General features: G+C 39.4%; 1 protein-coding gene across 1 annotated transcript in view; it reads right to left on the reverse strand.

Moving 5' to 3' along the window:
- Nucleotides 1-22,453, reverse strand: part of ADAMTS2 (ADAM metallopeptidase with thrombospondin type 1 motif 2) — a 489,415-nt gene that overhangs the window by 102,050 nt on the left and 364,912 nt on the right. The window contains exon 5 of the mRNA XM_044664491.1: nt 15,390-15,473. Within this exon, the coding sequence (XP_044520426.1) occupies nt 15,390-15,473 (84 nt within the window). The remainder of the gene's footprint in view (nt 1-15,389; nt 15,474-22,453) is intronic.

The raw sequence follows: 22,453 nt of genomic DNA on the forward strand, positions 1-22,453 counted from the left end.
AAACAGAAACTGAGGCAATACCCAATAATTGGGGACATGATGGATCCTTTGATAAGTATTGTTATCAATCACAATGATCAACTATGCAGAAATATGATTTAAAAACCATTTTGTTATGCTAAGAGCATAGACTAGCTGTATACAACAATTGGTGAGTCTCAAACAGCAGTTTCAGCAACCTCATACAGATTTTAGTTACATAGGAAAGATGGACACAAGGGAATTCTATAGAAAGCATAAGGAGAAGGTAATGATTTACACATCAAAGAACAGATGGCAGGAGGGGGAAGATCTATATAGCAGGTAAAGCAGGAGTAAACAGTAAGTGCCGGGGAAATAGCTGGGATTTACACACTAACTGTTAATACTGGAGCTAATGTTGATGTCTCGGTTTGTTTTTTTTAGATCCCAGCAAGTTGTATGACTTGCTCATATGAAGTAAATATAAGTAATAAAGTTAAGTCAAAAAGTTCTCTTATTGTAGAGAAGAGCTGGACAAGTTATAGGTGTGGATGTGATGGAATGCTCCTGTGTTCTAAAAAATGATGAATGGGACGGTAGCAGAGAAACCTGAGAAGACTTGTATGAAAGGAGAAATGAAGTGAGCAGAACCAGGGAATAATTGATATAAAACACTATAATAATGGCACACAGCTCAGAAAGGCTTGGGAGCTTGGATCAGCACTATGACCGACCATAATTCCAGAAGACTCACAATGAAATGTGCTGCCCAGCTCTTGATGGAGAAATGGTAGACTCAGATGAGACATTTGGGGGGGGGGTTAGGGGGGGAAGAATGTAGTCAGTGAAGAAAACTGTTTTGTTTGCCTAGATGCTTACAAACAGGGGTTTTATTTTTCTTGCTTTATCCCCAAGGGGAGGCAGGAGAAAGGAGGAGGAAAAGGAGGTGAGTCTTCATGAAAATAAAATGAAATTTAATTAAAAAAAACAACTTGCAGTCCTAGAGCATATTTAGAGAGGGCAAAGATTTTGTTGCTGGAAGGAATGTAGAATAAAAATGAAATAGGATAAAGGTCACTAGACCCTTTCAGTATTCTCCACCCAGTCCCTGCACTTTGCATGGATTACAACTGGCTTCATTTGATCAGGAAAAGATTAAGAGGAATTTTTTCAATATAATTCAAATAAGATTTTAGACTGAAAGAGCTCAAGCAGCAGTGAGAATAAAAACCAAGAAATGAACTGAGAAGTCTCAAGGGCTTCTCTGGCTAGCTGTTGAATATAGCTGGATAGGATCTATATCACAAAAAAAGGTAAAGATAACCCTCTGATAACTATAAACTGAAGATCTGGAAGACCCTTTTCCCCCTTTGGGGATTAAGCCATACCATAGCTGAAAATCATCAGATGGCAACAGAAAATAGCAGCAGCTTTTCTGTGATTCCCAGTAGAGAGTAGTAGAATGGCATTTCCAAGGGACATCAGTGACTCCACAGTGTCAAAGGAGCAATTTTCTCCAACTTCTCCTGTTTCCTGGCTACTCACTTTCCCTAAGTGTTTGCCCCTCTTTGGCTGTTTCCCATATGTAAGTCATTCCATACATAATCCCTGCTCACACAAGTTTTCTGCATGTATTCTTTTCCTCATTAGTGAAGTGATAAACGGCATGAGAGTCAATACCTGTATATACAGGGACTCTTCCTTGTCATTTGTTTTGTTATGTTGTTTGATTGAATGCCCTTTGCTTTAAAATAATGTGTCCACTGGTAAAGAAAAATAAAAAAAGAAAACACATTGGTGCTGAGTTTGTGAATCAAGACCCTATGTAGAACCTGGAGTAGCTTCCTGAGTGTGTGTGGACAAAGGAAGTCCTGTGTGCGATATAGTGTGGATGAAACACAGTGAGAGTTTACTTACTAGGCTGGTTTTTTGTTTGGCTTCTTAAATAATGTGATATGAATTAGTTTTAAAACATGACATAGAATCATATTAATCAGTCACAGCCTGTTTGCCTCTTTTTTCATCTATAAAATGGGGGTAATAATAGGGATTATCTTCCAAGGTTGTTGTAAAGATTCAATGAAATAATGTAAAGCATTTTGCAAACCTTAAAAGCACCAGATACAAGTTAGCTATTACTATATATTGCTTTATGGTTTATATTATATTATAGGGTCCTTTCCTCAAAACATCCCTGGGATCTGTGATGACATGACATCCCCATGCTCACATAGCTAGAAGATATGGGAGCTGGGACTTCAAACTTAGGTCTTCTGATTCCAAGTGCCAGCAATCTTTCCTGGCCAAACACCTTGAACCCTACCAAGATGAGTCTGCCACACCTTTGTCCTTGCTATGTATGAGCAGCCAAGAACAGCAGGGCTACATTCTGGAATTGTGCCCTTGCCTCTAGTGGTCAGAGACCGGAAGAAAAGAATTCCCTGAAGGAGGTAAAGTCCAAAGCCCTGGCTGATGATATTAACAGACAGAAGCTAGCAGGATGAAGCAAGGATAGTGAGCAGTATGAATGTTTGGGTGACTATCTGAGCAACACCACCACCCCCTCCTTCCAGAGACTTTTCTACTCTTAAATGAATAAATCAGGTCTTATATACAAAATCCTGCAAATTACTCCAATATGACATTTCCATTGTTTACTGTACATTGTTCTGAATTATTTATGTTTTCTTTTCTTTTTTTTTTTTCCTCTTTAGTGAACTAGACAAGCAATAAACCCAGCCCCGCCTCTGTCAGTCCCTGGTCCCAGAGGGTGGTTTCCACAGTAACTGCATTGACAGGCAAAACTCAGCTATTTCTATCCTTTAGAGGGATTTCTAATATTTTGGCTATGGAGGCTTCGCCATTTTATCTGTATTGTTATATTCTTTTTTTTTTTTCCTGGAGATGGAAGCAAACAAATCCTAGCCCTGGGAATTGGACCCTGGTGTTTCTTCCATGTAGCTAGAGAGAGCTTGGACTGCAAAAGAAGAACTCATGCATTTAGAGAATTTGCCATTTGGAGTCCCCAAAGAGCTTAATCCTTTGCAGTTCACAGATTCCTCTCCACTCCCAGTAAAGGCAAAGGACTGTGCAAATAGAAAAACTAAGGGATAGATAGGTGGTGATTGGTACAGCAGACAAGGAACAGGTTGGGAGTGAGGAACCATGAATTCTAATCCTGGATCAGCCATTATACTCACTGCATGATCTTGGGCAAGTCATTTTATTTTTCTGAGTCTCAGTTAAAAAGTTTGCTAATGCTTATCTCACCCGGCTTTTAGGGGGATGTTGTGGGAAAAGAGATGTGAAAGCTGTCTGCAAACTGTTATACATGCTACAAATAGGAAGGATTATTATTTGCTCCCTCCCTTTGAAATTCCCTCCAGAGTGGTCATTCCCTATCCATCCTTTGGAGCCTGGGTCAAATCTTATCTCCCCTATAAAGCCTTCCCTAACTACTCCAGTTCACCCTGATCCCTCTGGAAATCCCTGTAGCATTTTCAACTCTAAGTCTATGAAAGAATCACCTGGTGTTTGCTAATCAAATTCCAATTCAATCCAAAAACCATTTATCAACCCTCTGCTCTGGGCATACTAATTTAAAGAGGAAATGAAATAGTCCCTGCCCTCAAGGAGCTTACATTCTCTTAGAAGTAGGATGAAACATATAGAGAGATAAGTGAATATAAAAAAGATATGCAAGGTAATTTCAAAGGGCAGGGTGCTCTAACCTTCCTTGGATGGTGAGGGAAAGTCTCATGTTCAAGGTGGTACCTGAGCTCTATTTTAATGGGGAAAAGATTGTAGGAGGCAGAGGTAAGGAGGGAGTGCATTCCTAACCCAGGGGACTATTTGGGCAAAGACATGGAGGCGGATGGTGGCATATTATGTGCTGGGAATAGCTAGGAGGTCAGTTTTGCTGGAACAGAGTGTGGGGAAGTGAATAATATGAAATAAGGCTAAAAAGGTGGGCAGGGACATTCTTAGGGAGAACTTTATATGCCAACATGAAGGTTTTACATTTAATTTTTAGAGGCAAGGAAGAACCACTGGAGATTTTCGAATAGGGGATGGACATGATCAGATCTATGTCTTTGGATTATCCACTCACCAACAGATTGGAAGAGAGAGAAAGACTGAAAGCAGAGAAACCAATCAGGGAGCTATAATAGTTCAGGTGAGAGAGATGATGAAGCCTTCAACTAGGGTAGCAGCTGTGTGAGTGGGACTGACATGAAAGAGGTTGTGAAGATGGCATTGACAAGACAATGACTGGATATGGAAGACAAAGACATTCGTTCTTTTGTTCATTCATTTATTCATTCAACCAGCATCTGTTGTTGTAGCTGTTCATTTGTTTCAGTCATGCCTGACTCTTTGTGATCCTGTGTGGGATTTTGTTGGCAAAGATTCTGGAGTGGTTTGCCATTTCATTCTCCAGCTCATTTCACAGATGAGGAAACCAAGGCAAATAGATGTAAGCTAGTTAGTGCCTGAGGATGGATTTGAACTCTTGAAGATGAATCTTCTAGACTCTAGGTCTGACACTCTATCTACTGTGCCACCTGGCTATGGGCCAGGTACTGGGAATATAAAGACAAAAATGAAATAATCTGGGGCATCTGGGTGGCATTGAGTGTGGTTAGATTGAGAGCCAGGCCCAGAGATGGGAGGTCCTGGGTTCAAATATAGCCTCAGACACTTCTTAGCTGTGTGATCCGGGGCAAGCCACTTAACTCTCATTGCCCAATCCTTACCACTCTTCAGCTTAAAAAAAAAAAAGAAAGAATCTTTACCCTCAAGGAGCTTCCATTCTCTCAGAGAAGAAGACATAAACCCATACATATATGGAATACATACAAAATAAGTACAAGGCAGTTTAAGGAGGGAGGGCACTAGCAGTTGGAAGGAAAATGATTAGGAGAGGCTTTCTATAGAAAATGGTCATTGAGCAGCATCCTGAACATGAAGGGTTCTCAGGGGCAGAGGTGAGGAAGAAGTGTAAAAGGCAGTGGGGCTGGCCAAGACAAAGACAGAATAAGACAGGAAGTTGCATGTTCAAGGAGGAGAAAGTCATGCTCTCTAGCCCATCTTGCCCCTCTTCCCTTTATGCACTTAAGCCAAAAGTTAGCTTTCAAAATGATTTTACTTGAATAAGGTATTGTCCCTTTCAGGTGTGGGCATTTGGGTGTTGAAAACAGACTGAAAAAAGATATTTGTACAAGGAAAACAGATTTTTTTAAAATCAACTTGCAAAGAAACACTATCTCTTGGGAATGTGGAGAGACATGATGATTTTGAAGATCAGAGAGAAAACTGCCACACAGATAATTGTACTAAGAGGACATGTGTGAAAAAGGTAGCTGAAGCATACTGTGGCTCATCAACTCATGGGTACATGAGGGTATTTACTGTTTTGAAGGCTGTAACTGAAAAATTGTAAATCAAATGACTGCTTGGAGACTCTGGGAAGACTCTGGAGCTTCACATCATGTTAGAGACGGGTCACTGCTTGCTTACTTAAGTTACTCACCAAGAAGCCCTGATTTGAGGCAACTGAAGATGTAGATGGAGGAGAACCAGAAGGAAATAGAAACAGAGAGGAGGGTAAACACAATAAGCTTTGGGGGACAGAAGACAAAGAAAACAATGAAAGCAAGCTGTTTACAAAAGCCAATAATATAGTCAGTCAGTTTCCAGTATTTCTTTAAACCCTTACCTTCCATCTTAGAACCAATATTGGGTATTGGTTCCAAAGCAGAAGAGCAATAAGGGCTAGGCAATGGGGGTTAAGTGACTTGCCCAGAGACAGCTAGATAACATAGTGGATAGAGCACCAAACCTGAAGAAAGGAGGTCCTGGGTTCAAATCTGACCTCGGACAGTTCCTATCTGTGTGACCCTGGGCAAGTCACTCAACCACAGTTGTATAGCTCTTGCCCCCTTCTGTCTTAGAACTGATACTAAGACAGAAGGTAAGGGTTTAAAAAAACTCAAAGAATGTTAGTTAAAGGACCTTAGGGATCATCTAGTTCAATCCTGCCATTTTACAGAGAAGGAAATTAAGGCCATGAGATAGGAAATGACTTGACCAAGGTCATATACTGTTAGTTATGGTACAGCAAGGGCTAGAATTCTGGTCTACAGCTGCCACCAAGGGTCCTTTCTGCTTTTTAGCATGCTGTCTCACTTGGTCTCCAACTACTTCTCCAGCTGAACAATGGTAATTAGAATTCTAGTCCTTGCCTCCTTCCTATAGATGTGCCCCTTGGGTCATCTCTGCTCTCATGCCTTAGAGACCCTTGTGAATGTAAATTTCTCAGGCTAGAAGTATATTCTCAGCTAGGACACCAACAATTTCATTAAAGTGATTTTCAATAATTTGCTTTGACCTGGTATTTTGAGATATGAAGCTAAGGCAAGGTCCCCTTTCTTGGCATTTTGCGGCATTCTCCAATTATCCCAAACTTCTGATTTATATTTGTTTTCCTTTTTTCTTGTCCTAGAAATATTTAAAACTAGTATGGTTCAGTGGCTGTGGCTTCTTCCCCAAATAATCCATTGAAAAGCCAGTTGCTACGCAACCTCCAATATTGCCTATGCTATCTTCGCTGGCTGGTGACATATTGCATAAAATAATCTTTTTTTTTTTTTTTTTTTTTTTTTTTTTTTTTTTTTTTAGGAGTGAAATGTTGTTTTAGGAAAAAATTTGCAATAGCTTAGAGCCATGTCACAAGCTGGAAGGAAAACAGTTCATCACTCATATATACGCTCCCAATTATCTCCCAGAGTGGGTTATTATGAGCCTGCTAACAGAGTTTAAGGCCTTTACTGCATACAGTAAAATATGTATCATGATTCTGAATGTTGGGCTGGTGCTTGGGTTCAAACTAGATTTGATTCAATCATGATTACACTGAGAGACAAAGCTGTCATGGGAAAAGAATCGGTCTGGGAGTCACAGGACATTAAACTACTTCAACCCTCTCTGTTGACTGATGAGGATAGGAAACAGTGGAAAGGGTGGTGGATTTGGTGTCCAAAGACCTGGGTTCTGATCCTGACTTTGCCTCTTACTAGCCAGGTGATCTTGGGCAGCTCAACCTCCCTGGGATTTAATTTTCTCATCTATAAAATGAGGATTGCCTTAGATGCCACCCCAGGTCTCTTTTAGCTCTAAATTTATGATCCTATGAAATTCCAGGAACTGAAACAACTTGCCTGGAGTCATTATTAAGTAGCAAAGTGAATATTGGAACTTAGGTTTTCTGCCTCCAAGGCTGGTGCTCCTACTAGAGTGTCATGTCTCCTTTGGGTCTGATTACTAGTAGTCTTACTAACCATTTGGCCACAGGTCCAGCACCTAACTTCTCAGTTTCTCTATCTGTAAAATGTAGATAACAATGCTATCACTTAGGAGTAGAGTGGGAAAAGTGTAATCCCAAATCACTTTAAAAAGGGTCAGATTGGGGGCAACTAGGTGGCTCAGTGGATAGAGAGCCAATTGTGGAGATAGGAGGTCCTGGGTTCACATCTGACCTAGCTGTGTGACCCTGGGCAAGTCATTTAACCCCCAATGCCTAGCCCTTACCACTCTTCTGCCTTGGAATTAATACACAGTATTGATTCTAAGACAGAAGGTAAGGATTTGGGGGGTGGGGGTGGAGAAGAAGGGTCAGATATTGTACTATAATTTTACAAAAGGAAGTTGACAAGTTGCCCTTATATAGTATTAAGAGAACACAAATTTATTTATTAAATTTAATTTTTTATAAAATTTATTTTTAAAAATAAAATGCAACTAGTTTAGTATGAGAATCAGAAGGATCAATCAGATTTTAACTTGAGAGCACTGACTCTATGTTGTACTGCTATATGGACTCTCCTCCATTTTGTTGTTTTTTGGTTCTTTACACATCAGAAACTAGACCATATAAATCAGTGATTCCCAAAGTGGGTGCCACCGCCCCCTGGTGGGTGCTGCAGCGATCCAGGAGGGCAGTGATGGCCACAGGTACATTTATCTTTCCTATTAATTGCTATTAAAATTAAAAAAAAATTAGTTTCCAGGGGGCTAAGTAATATTTTTTCTGGAAAGGGGGCGATAGGCCAAAAAAGTTTGGGAACCACTGATATAAATCATCTATTGTTCTATATGTACAAATGGTTAGAATTAATCTTTTCATTTTAAGAACCTGGAAACTGACTTGTCCCTTTCCAACTGGGCTGAAATCTATTCCTTCTTCCTCCCAACTTGGGAAGCCCCACAGCTTTCCTCTAATTAGAAATTAGATTCCTTAATTTTGTATCCTGAATTGAATCCTGATTGTTTATGTTATAATTAATTTATCTTTTGGTCATATTTGATTGTTTGGAGGTATAGCAATTTGCTTTACTTTGTATTTGGGGTCTTTGGATTAACTGGGGGCTTCATTGACCCTTATTACTTATAACCAAATTGTTCCTCAGTTATTATTCAATTTTTCCATTATAATGGTACGGTGGAAAGATGGCTGACAAGGCTAGGAGACCTGGGTTCTAGTCCTAGCCAGCTCTGCAATTAATTACTTGGGTGGCCTTTGGCAAATACCTTAATTGCTTGCAAGGGAATCTCATTTTTCCTCTTTCATAAAATGGAAACTATGGGCTAGATCATTATTAAGGTCTTTTCTGGCAAAAAAAATCCCTCAACTATGACTCTATGACCCTCATATATGTAATTCAACTTTCTAACCTATAAAAATAATAATGATGATGATGATGATGATGATAATCCCTTATTCTTTAAAGTTTGCAAAGTGCTTTGCAAAATTATCTCATTTGAACCGCACTACAACCCTATAAGAGAGTTAACACAAATATTATTCATTCCATTTTACAGATGGGAAAATTGAGATTTAGAGAAGTTCTTTGTCCATGATCGCCCCCAAACATAAACAGTTATAGACATAGATGGCAGTTACACATATAGCTACTTACATACACATATGTCCATATACTAGACGTATATTCCTATTTTTTAATACTTAGACTGCCTACATCATGGAAATGTTAAAAGAAAAGTGATTTAGGAAATATTTAAAGTGTTAGAGAAGGGGGCGGATAAGTGGCTCAGTGGACTGAGACTAGGCTCAGAGATGGGATGTCCTGGGTTCAAATCTGACTTCAGGCACTCCTTAGCTGTGTGACCCTGGGCAAGTCACTTAAGCCCCATTGCCTGGCCCTTACTACTCTTCTGCCTTGTAATTAATACCTAATAGTATTGAATCTGAGACAGAAGGAAAGGATTGAAAAAACAAACAAATAAATAAAAAGAAAGTGCTAGAGAACTGTGGCATTATTATTTAGAAACTTCAGTGGATCCTTGATCTCATCAGTGTGAGCATTTCTTTCAATGGCACAGATTGCACCTCATTCAGACCTTCTCATCCTGTGCAAATTTGTGTCCTTCCATGAATCTTCCACCCTCAGGTCCAGGCATTGTGCCTGGGGCCTTCCCTAACATTTCATGGGTGCCAACAAAGAACACTACCCATCTGTTCTTCCTTTTCCTTCACTTTTAATGTTATTCTTCTTGTTACTTGTTTGGAGTTATCCCAAACTTAGGCTATGTGTTATCTGGTTTTCAACTTTTTACCATTCAGTGCTATATCTGATGCTCAAGAATCCCAGCCCCAGTGTAGAATGGGATGACCACATTTATTGTTATTAGTCAGTTGATTTTTAGTCTTTGTGACCCCGTTCGCAGTTTTCTTGGGAAAGACACTGGAGTCTTTTGCCATTTCTTTTTCCAACTCATTTTACAGATGAGGAAAGTGAGGCAAACAGGTTTAAGTGACTTGCCCAGGATAATACAGCTATAAAGTATCTAAGGCTGGATTTGAAGTCAGGCCTTACTGACTCTAGGATGGGCATTCTATCTGCTGCACCATCTTGCTACCCAGAGGCCCAGAATTTAAAACCTGCTTCTGTCACTTATTTGCTTTGAAACCTTGGAGAAGTAGTTTTACTTCTCTTAAGACTCAGTTTCCTCATCTTTAAAATGAGGAGGCTAGACTAAGAAACCTCTATGATGCCTTAATATTCTATTATTGTCCTCTCTGCCTAGATCTATAGTTCTAGATCTATGTTCTATCTAGTTCTTTCTAAATCTATAACTCTAAATCTCTGATTTATCTATAGTTCTATCTAAATCTTTAGTTCTAAATCTATGTTCTATAGTTTTACCTATCTAAATATATAATTCTAAATCCATGATCTATCTATTGTTCTACCTAAATCCATAGTTCTAAATCTATGTTCTATCTTAGTTTTATCTAAATCTATAATTCTAAAGCTATGTTCCACCTATAGTTCTATCTAAATCTTTAGTTCTAAATATCTGATCAATCTATAGTTCTACCTAAATTTATAGTTCTAAGTCTCTGATCTATCTATAGTTCTAACTAAATCTATAGTTCTAAATCTATGTTCTATAGTTATATCTACCTAAATCAACAGTTCTAAATCTCTGATCTATCTATAGTCCTACCTACATCTATAGTTCTAAATCTCTGATCTATCTACAGTTCTATCTAAATCCATAGTTCTAAATCTATGTTCTACCTAGTTTTATCTAAATCTATAGTTCTAAAGCTATATTCTACCTTTAGTTCTATCTAAATATAGAGTTCTAAATCTCTGATCTATCTATAGTTCTATCTAAATCCATAGTTCTAAATCCTATGTTCTAACTAGTTTTATCTAAATCTATAGTTCTAAAGCTATGTTTTACCTATAGTTCTAGCTAAATCTTTAGTTCTAAATCTATGTTCTACAGTTCTATCTAAATCTTTAGTTTCTAAATATATGTTCTATAATTCTATCTAAACCTATAGTTCTAAATCTCTGATCTATCTATAGTACTATCTAAATTTATAGCTCTAACTCTCTGATCGATCTATCTATCTATCTATCTATCTATCTATCTATCTATCTATCTATCTATATAGTCCTAANTATCTATCTATCTATCTATCTATCTATCTATCTATCTATCTATCTATATCTATAGTCCTAAATCTGTGACCTATATTTCCAGAACTCTGGAGCTCTGTGAAACACAGGCAGAAGACCACTGTTTTGTTGCTCTGCTATCAACAGCAGGAAGTGGGCTTGAGTTAAGGCATTTAGGTTTTAAAGGCCTTGGTCAAGCCACTGTCCCTGACTGTGACCATCATACACCATCATCACATGTCTGCTTATACCCGATGGGGAGGGCAGTATCAGAACCCGGTGTTGGGGTCCTCCAAAGAACAGTGCTCTCTCAGTCCAGTATGGTGTGGCATCACCAGGACTGAGTTACCCCTCGGAAAGATCAATTAATCCAGACACTGGTCCTATAGAAGTAGAGAACTCATGTTGCCTCCCCTGGCATTCCCATGCCGTACTGAGGAGAGATGCTTAGAAAGAAAGGACTCACTGCCAAGGGTGCTATTGAAGTCATGTCATACAGTGAAGATTAGGAGAAAAAGGTGCAGGGGGGAGAATAAGCATTTCTTAAGCAAGGTAGTGTCTCTTTATCATCTCTGATAATCTGATAAGGACAGTTTAGTTGATAAGGAAATAATGGGACACTGGAGTTGTCTTGTAGCTCATGCTTCCAGCTCTGTCTCCAGGAGCATGGAGTTTATAATATATATTTCAAGACTCATTTCACACAAAAGAACCCACCCCAAAACTTTGCAGATGCGCAGAAGTTATAAATTATGTCATATCAAAACACAAAAGGTCTCATTGGCTTCAGAACAGACCAAGGCCAAGGCTGAATTTTGACTGGGTTCTTATCAGAAAGCCAAGTTGGGGAATATTTTTCTCAGGGTTGAATTGCTCCTGCTAAAGTCTTGGCCTTGGCTATACCAGGCAGCTGCATTCCTGGCCAAAGGGGGAGAATGTTAACCTTTTTTTTTTTTTTAAACATTTATTAATATTTATTTTTTTAGAAAAGTTAACATGGTTACATAATTCATGCTCTTACTTTCCCCTTTACCCCTCCCCTCTGAGTCCCCCCCCCCCCCCGCCATGGCTGATGGAGTATTAACCTTTTAAATGCTGGCCCACTAGGAACCTAAAGCTCTTCAATAAGGCCACAATACTTTTCAACAAGAAAGCATAACGATCACAAAAAAGGACAAAAGAGGAGTTTCAGATTTTTATCTATTCTCTTATTGGCTTCCCAGAATAGTGAGTACCAGGCGCTGTGTAGAGTTCTTCACAAATATCATCTTATATGATCCCCATAATGACCCCGAAAGATGAGTGTTATTACTACCCACTTTATAGTTGAGCAAACAGGGGAACCTCGAGTCATAAGGCTATGTCCAGGGTCACATAGCTAGGAAGTGTGAGGCTAGATTTGAATTGAAGTCTTCCTGACTCCAGACCCCTTGGCACTATCTAAAGTACCCCCCAGCTGCTTAGGAAGAATAGAAGACAGTGAAAGGTAAAAGAGGATTAGGACAAAGAAGAGAGGGGTCAGGCCTATAAGGAGAAAGGGAAGAACAGAAGGAGAACATCAAGAAAGAGGAAGATAAAGGGATTAGGAAAGTAAAACAGAATTAGAGGCTCAGAAGAAGGGAGATTAAAGAGAAAGAAAAGAAAAGGGGCAGAGAGGGAAAATGAAGAGCCAAAAGAAGATAAAGGGATTAAGAGACCCAGCAAGAAGAGAAGGACAGAGAAAAGCCTGAGCCTGAGAAAGGTGAAAGGAAAAGGGATAGATCAGAAGAACTGGGAAGTCAGAAGAGGGAGGAGAAGAGCAGAAATCAGAAGGGAAGAGGACTCATGAGAAGAGGGGAGAGAGGCAGCTGAGGCAGAACAGATTAAAGACAGGAGAAATGGACAAAAGAAATGGGGGTAGCTGGATGGCACAGTGGGATGAAGCACTGGGTCTGAAGTGAAGAAGACTTATGTTCTTGAATTCAAATCTGACCTCAGACACTTAGTAGCTGTACGATCTCAGGCAAGTCATTTAACCCTGTTTGCCTCAATTTCCCAACCTATAAAATGAGTTTGAGAAGGAAATGACAAACCATTCTGGTATCTCTGCCAAGAGAACCCCAAATGGGGGTCACGAAGAGTTGGATGTGACTGAACAACAACAATTAACAGAAGGAACAAGCCTGAGACAAGGAGGCAGAAGGAACAATAGTTCTGCAAGCTGGGGGGAATTTAAACAGTCACTTACCTCTGAGCAAGCTTTGAAATCCTACAACTTGGATGCTTCTGTCATGAGTGTGTGTGTGTGTGTGTGTACAGGAAGGTTCTGAGGAATGCACTGGGGGAAGACTCCAATAACCCCCAAAGTTCCAGCCCCTAAAACAAACCCTCAGTATTTCACAAGACTCATTTTCTATCAAATAATCAAGAGAGGGGCCCTTGCTCACCTCTTCTCAGAAACCTGTCTGTCGCTTCTGAGGCTTGTTAGGTCCCAAAAGGACAGTTTGAGGAACTGTCAAGAGCACATTCCCAAACTGGGAGGTGAAAGCTGGACCCCCTGTCATCGCTGGTCACCTTCATTAAACACTTAAAAGCTACATGAATATGCACAAAGCAAAGCTGACTGGTACTCCATTAATGGAGCCCCTCATGCATGTACTGCTCTTTCCCAAGGGTCAATTCATATAAAACTTAACTCTCCTGTTTTGCTTAGTCCAAATATTTCAAGGACCTGTGTTTCACTGGTGTAGGAGTTTTTTTTTCAATAAACAAATATTTATTTTTTCCCTTTCTTCTCCCCTCAATGAAAAATTATAAACAAAATTCTTATAAACAAAAATGAACAGTCAAGCAAAACAAATTCCCACATTTTGTGGTGATTTGGTCATTTTTCAGTTGTTTCTGACTCTCTGTGATCCCATTTGGGGTTTTCTTAGGGTTTCTCCAGCTCATTTTGCAGATGAGGAAACTGAGGCAAAAAGAGTTAAGTGACTTGCCCAGCTAGTCACACAACTAGTAAGTATTTGAGGATAGATTTGAATTCATGAAGATAAGGCTTCCTGACTTCAGGCCTGGCACTCCACCACCTAGCTGCCCCAATTCCCACATTGACTTTGTCAAAAATGAATGTCTCATTTTGCATCTAGAGTCCATTAAGTCTCTGTTAGGAAGTGGGTAGCATGAATCATCATCACTGGGCCTTTGGAATCACAGTGGGTTACTACTACATTGATCAGAGTTGAGTCTTTTGTAGACATTAGTCAATATAATGTGTTTATCATATAAATTGTTCTCTTGGATCTACTCACTTTATTCTGCATCCTACAAGTATTCCCAGGTCCCCGATCACCACCCTTGCCCACTTTAGCAGATAGTCTGGATGTGCTGCCCAAATCATCTGATCACTAGATGTCTGGTGATAGTCTTCTCTAAACTTAGATGTCCTGCTCACAGTGACAGATGCCTGGGGTGGAGACCTTTCTATCCTGTCATGGCTTGGGCTCTACTGGCAAGGCTTTTGAGAATCCAGGCCAAAAGGCAGTCTGGGAGCAGCATATTAGTGGAAGAGAAAAAGCACTATTCTTCCCACTTTAAAAGAGAAATTGTCCATGGATACATGAGAATACTTAAACTGTGTTCTCATACCTCGGCAAAAGGGAATTTGATAGGAAAAGCTAAAAATAAAGGCATTTCCTAATCATTTTAACATTTATAGGAAAATTTTCTGGGGATTTCTTAGAGGCAGTGTAGTATAATGGGAATATTGATGGATTTGTAATTTGAGGATCTGGCTTTGAAGTCTGTTATTTATTATGGGCTTGGTGCTTGGTCAAAAAACAAATCACCAAGTGGCTAACCTTCATAGGAGATAATTTTCTCCATGCTTAGCTAGATTAATATTCAGAAAGCAGACTAAGTCTGCTGCTAGAATCATATTATCTCTAGCACACTGTATAGACTACCTGTATGGGAGGGAGGGTCGATAAAAGTTGCAAAAGATGGATAGGCAGGGAGGCACTGCCATCTGCATCAATAGAAGGATCATACAAACTGATAAGATGACAGATCCATTGGAGTACTTCAAAGACCTTGGTCAAGTCACTCTACCAACTCAAGTGATCAAGGTCATTTTCCTTTTTTCCTAAAAAAAAATTACTCCAACTGAAGCATTACCTAAGGCTGGAGGTAGAAGTGATGGATACTCCAGTTGCCATCAATCAGAGAAGCAGCTTGGAAACAGAGAATTAGAAAAGCTGCCTTAGAACATTGTCTAGTTTGACTTAGATGTTGTATCCACTGAGGTATTAGTCTTGTGTCCTTGTCTCTCACAGTGGCCACAGGAGGCAATCAGTGACACATTAACATTCTTATATGTGTCAAATAGAACAAATCGCAGATATTCATCTTTGCCCCCTTTGCCAGCCCTCTTAAAGATTTAAAATCCTCATTGCTTACCTTTCCATAACTCAACAGGATTATCCTCACCAGAACGACATTGATGTGGGCTCCCAATGACTCATCATGATAGATTTCATTAACCTGGAAAAGAATGGAAATATTTTATGCTGAACCTATCAAGGTCATATTCATACTTCCAGAATTATGATTCCTACATTAGAGTCTGTGGGGGATGCCAAATCCCTTGTAGAGAGAAGCTTGTCCATCCCAAAGACTGATGGTTTCTTCCATAATCAGAATAAACATTCTGAACACATGGTTATGTACTCCTAACCTCGTGGGTAGAGACCCATTGGGAGTGTTTCCCCAGTAGCTGGAGAAAAAGTTAGGATATATCAAGTCAGCCACACATCTGACCTAATCCCCAAAGGCAAGTTTGCTAGACCTTGGAAGAGAGGATGTCATTTCTAGACAGAGAATGGAACAAGTACATGCTGGTCAGGCATGGAACTGAGGACTTCATCAGTGCGCTTCTGATTAATTCAATTAAAAACAATAACAGGATTAATAATGATAGGAGCTCACACTTGAAGAATACTCTATTTTACAAAGTTCTTTATACAGATTACCTTTTATAATTTTCACAATAACCCTGGAAAGGAGGTAATAAACGTTTTATTGTCCCCATTTTACAGATGAGGAAACTGAAGCTCTGAAGGGTTAAGAGACTTATCCATGGTCATGAAACTTAGGAGTATGAGTGAAGTCCAATGAGTCAACCTAAACCAGAGGTTAAAAGTACTCTCGATCTTCTTTTCAGAGAATTTTTTTTTTCACTTACAACATGGTCGTCTCACTTTCCCCCTTCCTTTTGTATCTTTACCAAGAGGGTGAGGGAATTAGATAAGGGCAAAGTGGTTCCTTTTCTATGAAAAGCTATGAGCACAGAATTAGAAGTAGACCATTTGGGGCAGCTAAGTAGCACAATAGAGCATCAAGCCTGAAGTTGGGAGGATCTGGGTTCAAATCTGTCCTCAAATATTTCTTAGCTGTGTGATTCTGGACAAGTCATTGGACCTTTGATTGCCTATCCCTTGCTGTTTTTCTGCCTTAGAATTGATACTAAGAAGGTAAGGGTTTAAATTTTTTTAATTAAAAAACAAAAAAGAAGTAGACCACTAGAGAGGTTAAAAATTTAGAGAGAAACTATCTAGAAGGGTACTTGATTAGAAATATCTAGACTTCTGGAACTATAGACTAGAATCAGAAGGTCAAAGTTTGTATGAATTAGGTCTCCTAGGATCTGAGAAGAGAAACATAATAACTAAAGTACTAACAAAGAATATTTAAAGTTAGTGAGAAAGACATCAAGTTGTCCCTAGGAGTTTGTATTTCTGTAAATATTGCTTACATTTAATTTAAATGTAATGCTCATATTTATGCTTCCTTATTTGAACATATGTTTCTTTTAAAAATATAATTCAATGGAAAGAACCAAGACCGAAGAATGAAAGTTACAAGGAGCCAGATTTTGTCTTAATAAAAACAAGAAGTCCATTACAATCAGAGCCATTCAAAAGGGAAATGGATAGCCTGGAGATGCCATGAATTCCCCTCTCACTAGGAAAGTAATGGCGGGATGGCCCTTCATCAGAAATGCTATAGAGGGGAATCATGCCTTAGGAATGGGCAAAACTAAATGGCCTCTGAGATGTCTTCTAGTTATAGAGAGCATGGTAGGGGTGCTGAGTGGCATTTAATGGCGTTGGATTGATAAGACAGGAAACAGAAAATGAGAACAACCAGACTAGTGGTTAGCCCATGCTGCTCCAACCTCGTGGAGTTTGGGGTTTATTTTATACTGGTTTCAAACAAAGAACACAAAAAAAGAGTCAAAGCTGTGAAGGGGTTACAAATCATACACAACCCATTAAAGTCTAAAAGTAGAGAGACAGGTACAAGGGCAAGGGCCAAATTCCAACCACCAATTAGTAGGGGGTTAATTCTGGGAGCAAAAATATATTTCATGGAGATTTTTACTAATTGAGTCCTGTCTTCCTGATTCACAGATTTGGACCTGGTCAGATAAAGTCTGGACTAGATTGTCCAGCTCCAGCCTTATCTAAGTAATATTTTTTAGGGTTCAGGCTTCTTAATTATCAAGGAGAAAAATGGTGAACTCAGTAGCTGCTGGTCTGCTAAGGACTCAAAGCTTTCCAATAAGAATATTAAGAAAAGGTGGGCATCTGAAAATGAGTTAAAAGAGGAGCCTTATATTTTTACCTTAGATGGCCCATTCTATCTGCATCTGACATGCAGTGCAGAAAAATCATACACACAGTTTTACTTGCTGATGATTTTTGTAATGGGATCCAGATAAAACATCTGTTACAGACTCTATTTCTCTAAATGACTCCTAATAGCCTCCTGGAGGGGTCACGTAGGGAATCCAGATAACAGGTCCTAATTTTGACCCTGTTTCTCCAATGGCTCTCTACATCTAGTGTTGAGATTTTATGATTCTATAAAAATATGATTAATTTTCTCTCTAAAAAAACAATGCCTTTTGCTTTACATCAGAGTTATTGCTGGTATATTCCCACTACCAATGAGCTCTCACTTGTAACAAAGAAGAGTTCAATAAAACACATAGTGACTATATATGAGAGGTATGTAACATTTCAGATCCATAGGTTTCCTCCTCTCCTTCCAAATTTCATAACAGTTCTCTCCATTAGTCTGTGAGTTCCTTTAGGGCAGGGTTGATTTTTTAATTTTCTTTGTATCCTGGGTAATAAATGCTTATTCCCTGATGGACTAAGACCAGGACTGGTCATTATGATTATTCAAGGCTTGATCTGCTTTTACCGTTCTTTTTGTTTACCTGGTTATAATTTGTGTTTAGAGGGAGGTGAGGAGGTACAGTGGATAGAATGCCAGGCCTGAAGTCAGGAGGAGTCATCTTCATGAGGAGTTCAAATTTGGCCTCAGTCACTTACTAGTTGTATAAGTCTGGGCAACTCACTTAACCCCATTTGCCTCAGCTCCTTCATTTATAAAATGAACTGGAGAAAGAAATGGCAAACCATTCCAGTATCTTTGCCAAGAAAATCCAAGTCAGACACAACTGAAAAATGATTGAACATGAATCAGTCTATATATCATTCTCCTTTCTCTCCTTCCTTTATTCTGACATCAGTTCTCTTAAGTTTTTGTTTGTTTGTATGTTTCACTGATCAGTTCTCTCTTTCAATAAGCCAGGTTTATGGAAAACATGGCTGGAGAGATCACTGAGCCACAACCAAGACAGGATCGCTGATATGACCACAACCAACTCAAATAACCATCTTATCTATCTAACAAATAGCCTCATGAGGACTGGCCTTGAATATTGTACCTGTCACAATTCTGTCGTCAAGCTGCTGCAGGAGAAGTGCCCACAGTGACAAGAATCAGTCCATTCCTGAGCTTTCTATACTGTGGTGAAAGGCATTATACTTTGTTGGACTCCCAGGGATAAATTACTTGGTACCTATTTTGTACATTTTCTTTTTTTGCACTTACTTATGTACTTGCTCCTTCCCCTCGGTAGAATGGAAACTCCCCAAGGGCAGGAATAAATTCATTTTAATCTTTGGGTCTAGCACAGTGTCTGGCTAGATATAGGAGGTGATTAGTTAAGCCTTGTTGAAATGATTTGAATTGACAAGACCTGAGCTGAATCAATTAGATATATAGAATAAATAGAAGTCACAAATAGGGGCGTGCTGTCAGTGCATCTGACCTTAAAGATCAGAAGCATGATAATGCTGGACATGTCTTCATTCAGGTTCTAACATTTGGGGGTGGGGAGGTCAGCAATCAGAGTGGTTGTCCACATTCCCCCACTCCTGCCCATCCCCATCTTTATATACACACTTCTAGGCCCAAATGATACCCAGCACCATATTTTTGTTGAAGTAAAATCTGTGAAAGTCAAGTTCAATGTTGACTTTGGTTGGGCTGTGGATCTGGCTAGTTCTGGTTGGGCTAGTGAGCAGTGACCTCTTCTTTCCCTTCTGGATTTCTCTTTCCTCCCTTTCTTCATCTCTTCTTGTTTTCTTTCCTGTCCCTCTCTCTTTCCCTCCTCCTTCTCTCTCCTTCCTTTGTTCTCTCTTCTTTTCTCTCTCCCTTCCCTTTTTTCTCCTTTCATTTCCTCTCCTTTTCTCTTTCCTTCTCTGTCTGCACCTGTTTCTGCCTATCTTCTTGTTGAAGAGGAAAGAGCTTGGCTGTTGGCATCCCCAGAAACCCGTGTAGCCTTTTAGTACAGACTGTATAACCTTGGACAAGTCATTTTATTTTGTAGACCTGTTTCTTTCTATAAAATAGAGGGGTTAAATTATGTGACTACAAACTATATATGCCCTCTGAAAACTCCTCTAAGGCATTCCCCCCTTGGAAATACTTAAATGGTGCCAGATGAAGCAATGATCTCTAGAATGAAGTGGAAACACAAATAAACTCCTCCCTCCCTCCAGTTCTTGGATAGTCTTAGAAACTATCCAAGAAGATGGCCAGAAGCTATGGGACACTTTGGTGTATTATCTCTGTAGGAATTGCCACTGGGGGACAAAGCTAGTCTTAGAGAGGTCATTGCACAAGGAGGCAGATTTGAGAGTTCAGCTAGTGTGTATATGCTTGGGGCCCTCCAAGATGGCTGAACTCGCCCAGTTCTCTAATATTCTAGATCAGGGGTCGGCAACCTTTTTGGTCGCGAGAGCCATAAACGCCACATTTTAAAAAATATAATTTTGTGAGAGCCGTACAGTGCTCACAGTGCGCTCCTGTAACAGTGCCTGAAAAAAAAATGGACTTTATGGTTCCTCATGAAAGAGCCATATCCTCAAAAGAGCCAGATATGGCTCAAGAGCCATATGTTGCTGACCCCTATTCTGGAGAATAGCTAAAGCCTAAGACAATAGTACTAGTAGTGGTGGTGGTGATGGTGGATTTATATAGTATCTACTATGTGCCAGGCACTGTGTTAAGCACTTTACAAATATTATCTTATTTGATTATCACAACAATCCAGGGAGAGAGGTGCTATTATTATTCCCATTTTGTAGTTGAGTCAAACAGAGGTTAAGTGGCATACCCAGGGTCTCACAGTTAGGAAACATCTGAAGACCAGCCTTGGCAGTTCACTGCCCAAAGAATTAAAGATAGGAAGTGCCCAGGCAGCCCACATTGGGGGACCCTCAGAAATCCTCAAGATAGTCCAATGTCAGACAGCCGGGTTTGGCCTGTCCTAGCTGGAAGCAGCAAGTACAAAGCCAACGTCAAGTACGGGACTTCACAAGAAGAAGGAAAGGAGATGGGGAAAAAGCCAGAACAAGGAGATAGAGGCAGAAACTGGTGAATAGGGTAGCTAACAGGTGAATAGGGTAGCTTCCTCCAGGCCAGGGCCACAGAAGGGAGCAGGGAGGGGTACCAGAAACCAGATACCCCAACCAAAACCACAGGAAAAAACACAGCTGCAGCATTCAGATTAAACAGGGGACAAGACTAAGCATGAACTGCCTACTCCATCTAACAGGATGGAAGAGCTTGGACCTTGGTCTTGGCACAAAGTTCAAGTCTAGAAATTAAAACTGGTGCTATGAGTAAATAGAAGAAAATTCTGACTACACTGAAGAAATATTATGGGTTAAGAGAAACCCAAGAGGTAAACCCAGGAGAAGAGACCCACTCCACAATAAATATAAGAAACACCTAGAAGAGGTTAGAGGCAAGGATGGGAGTAGGTGGGGCAGTGAGGGGAGCGAGAAGAACAATTTGGCTATAAGGATTCTAAGAACTGAAGGAGAAATGAAACAAGAAGTTTAAACTTTTGATTATTTTGAGCTCTTCAGGGGGAAAAAATGAAGGTAAATAAGTAGCTTAGGACACAAAGGGGAGAAGGAAAGGGATAAATTATTCATATTGTACCTACTATGTGCTAGGTGCTATGCTAAGTGCTTTACAAATATTATTTCATTTGATCTTCACAAGGATGCTGTGAGGTAGGTGCTATTATTATTTCTATTTTATAGTTGAAGGAGGAAATTGAAATGAATAGAGGGAAAGTGACTTGCCCAAGGTCACATTGCTAATAAGTGTCTGAGGTCATATTTGAACTAAGAACTTCCTGAATCTAGGCCCAAGCAATCCCTGAGAAATCTAGCTGCCTTAATGGAACAGAAAGTGGAAATGTTGTAGTGAATAGAGTAGGATATTCCATGAAAAACAATGGAACAAATATAATTCAAAAATTCCATGAGATAAGAAATTTTAGAATAAAGTCAAAAGACTCAAAAATTAGAGCATATTAAGTCAAAAACAATTTCCTTGTTAGGCCAGTCCAATGATTCAAACTCAGGATTAGGACACAATGTACCATAAAATGGAATAAAAACAACTTTATTTAAGATTTAAAAGTATATGATTCAGATAAAATACTATGGTCTTTTATCTCTGTATTCCCCACAGCAACAGCCAGGCTAGGTCAGAAAGGTATCCCTGAAAGGCAATTGAAATTCCACTAAAACCTTCCACACAAACTCCTTATAAAAGAGGAGGCTGGAACTTTTATGTCTTAGGCAGCAGGGAAGTCAAACCAATCATAAACTTGAGAATAGCTTCTTTTAATGGAAAACCAGCCTACATCAAATAGGCAACACTTCTACCACGGAAATAATTTAAAAATCATTGGACTCCCTGAAACTTACAACCAAACAAAAACATGGGTACCATATTTCCAGATGTTATAAAAAGTTATTAGAATATAAAGTATAAATAATTTACATATGCCTTGCATACAAATTATGTCATATATTATAATTATATAATTTTTAATATGTAAATATAATTTGTAAATATAACATATAGAATATGAAAAACTGCTTAGTAGAACCAGAAAGCAAAATGAAACTAGAAAGAATCTAAGACATCTTCATTTTTTTTTTTTACTTTTTTTTTTTAAACCCTTAATTTTGGTGTATTGTCTCATAGGTGGAAGAGTGGTAAGGGTGGGTAATGGGGGTCAAGTGACTTGCCCAGGGTCACACAGCTGGGAAGTGGCTGAGGCCGGGTTTGAACCTAGG

The sequence above is a fragment of the Gracilinanus agilis genome, chromosome 2 (assembly GCF_016433145.1).
Source record: "Gracilinanus agilis isolate LMUSP501 chromosome 2, AgileGrace, whole genome shotgun sequence".
NCBI classification, from domain to species: Eukaryota; Metazoa; Chordata; class Mammalia; order Didelphimorphia; family Didelphidae; genus Gracilinanus; species Gracilinanus agilis.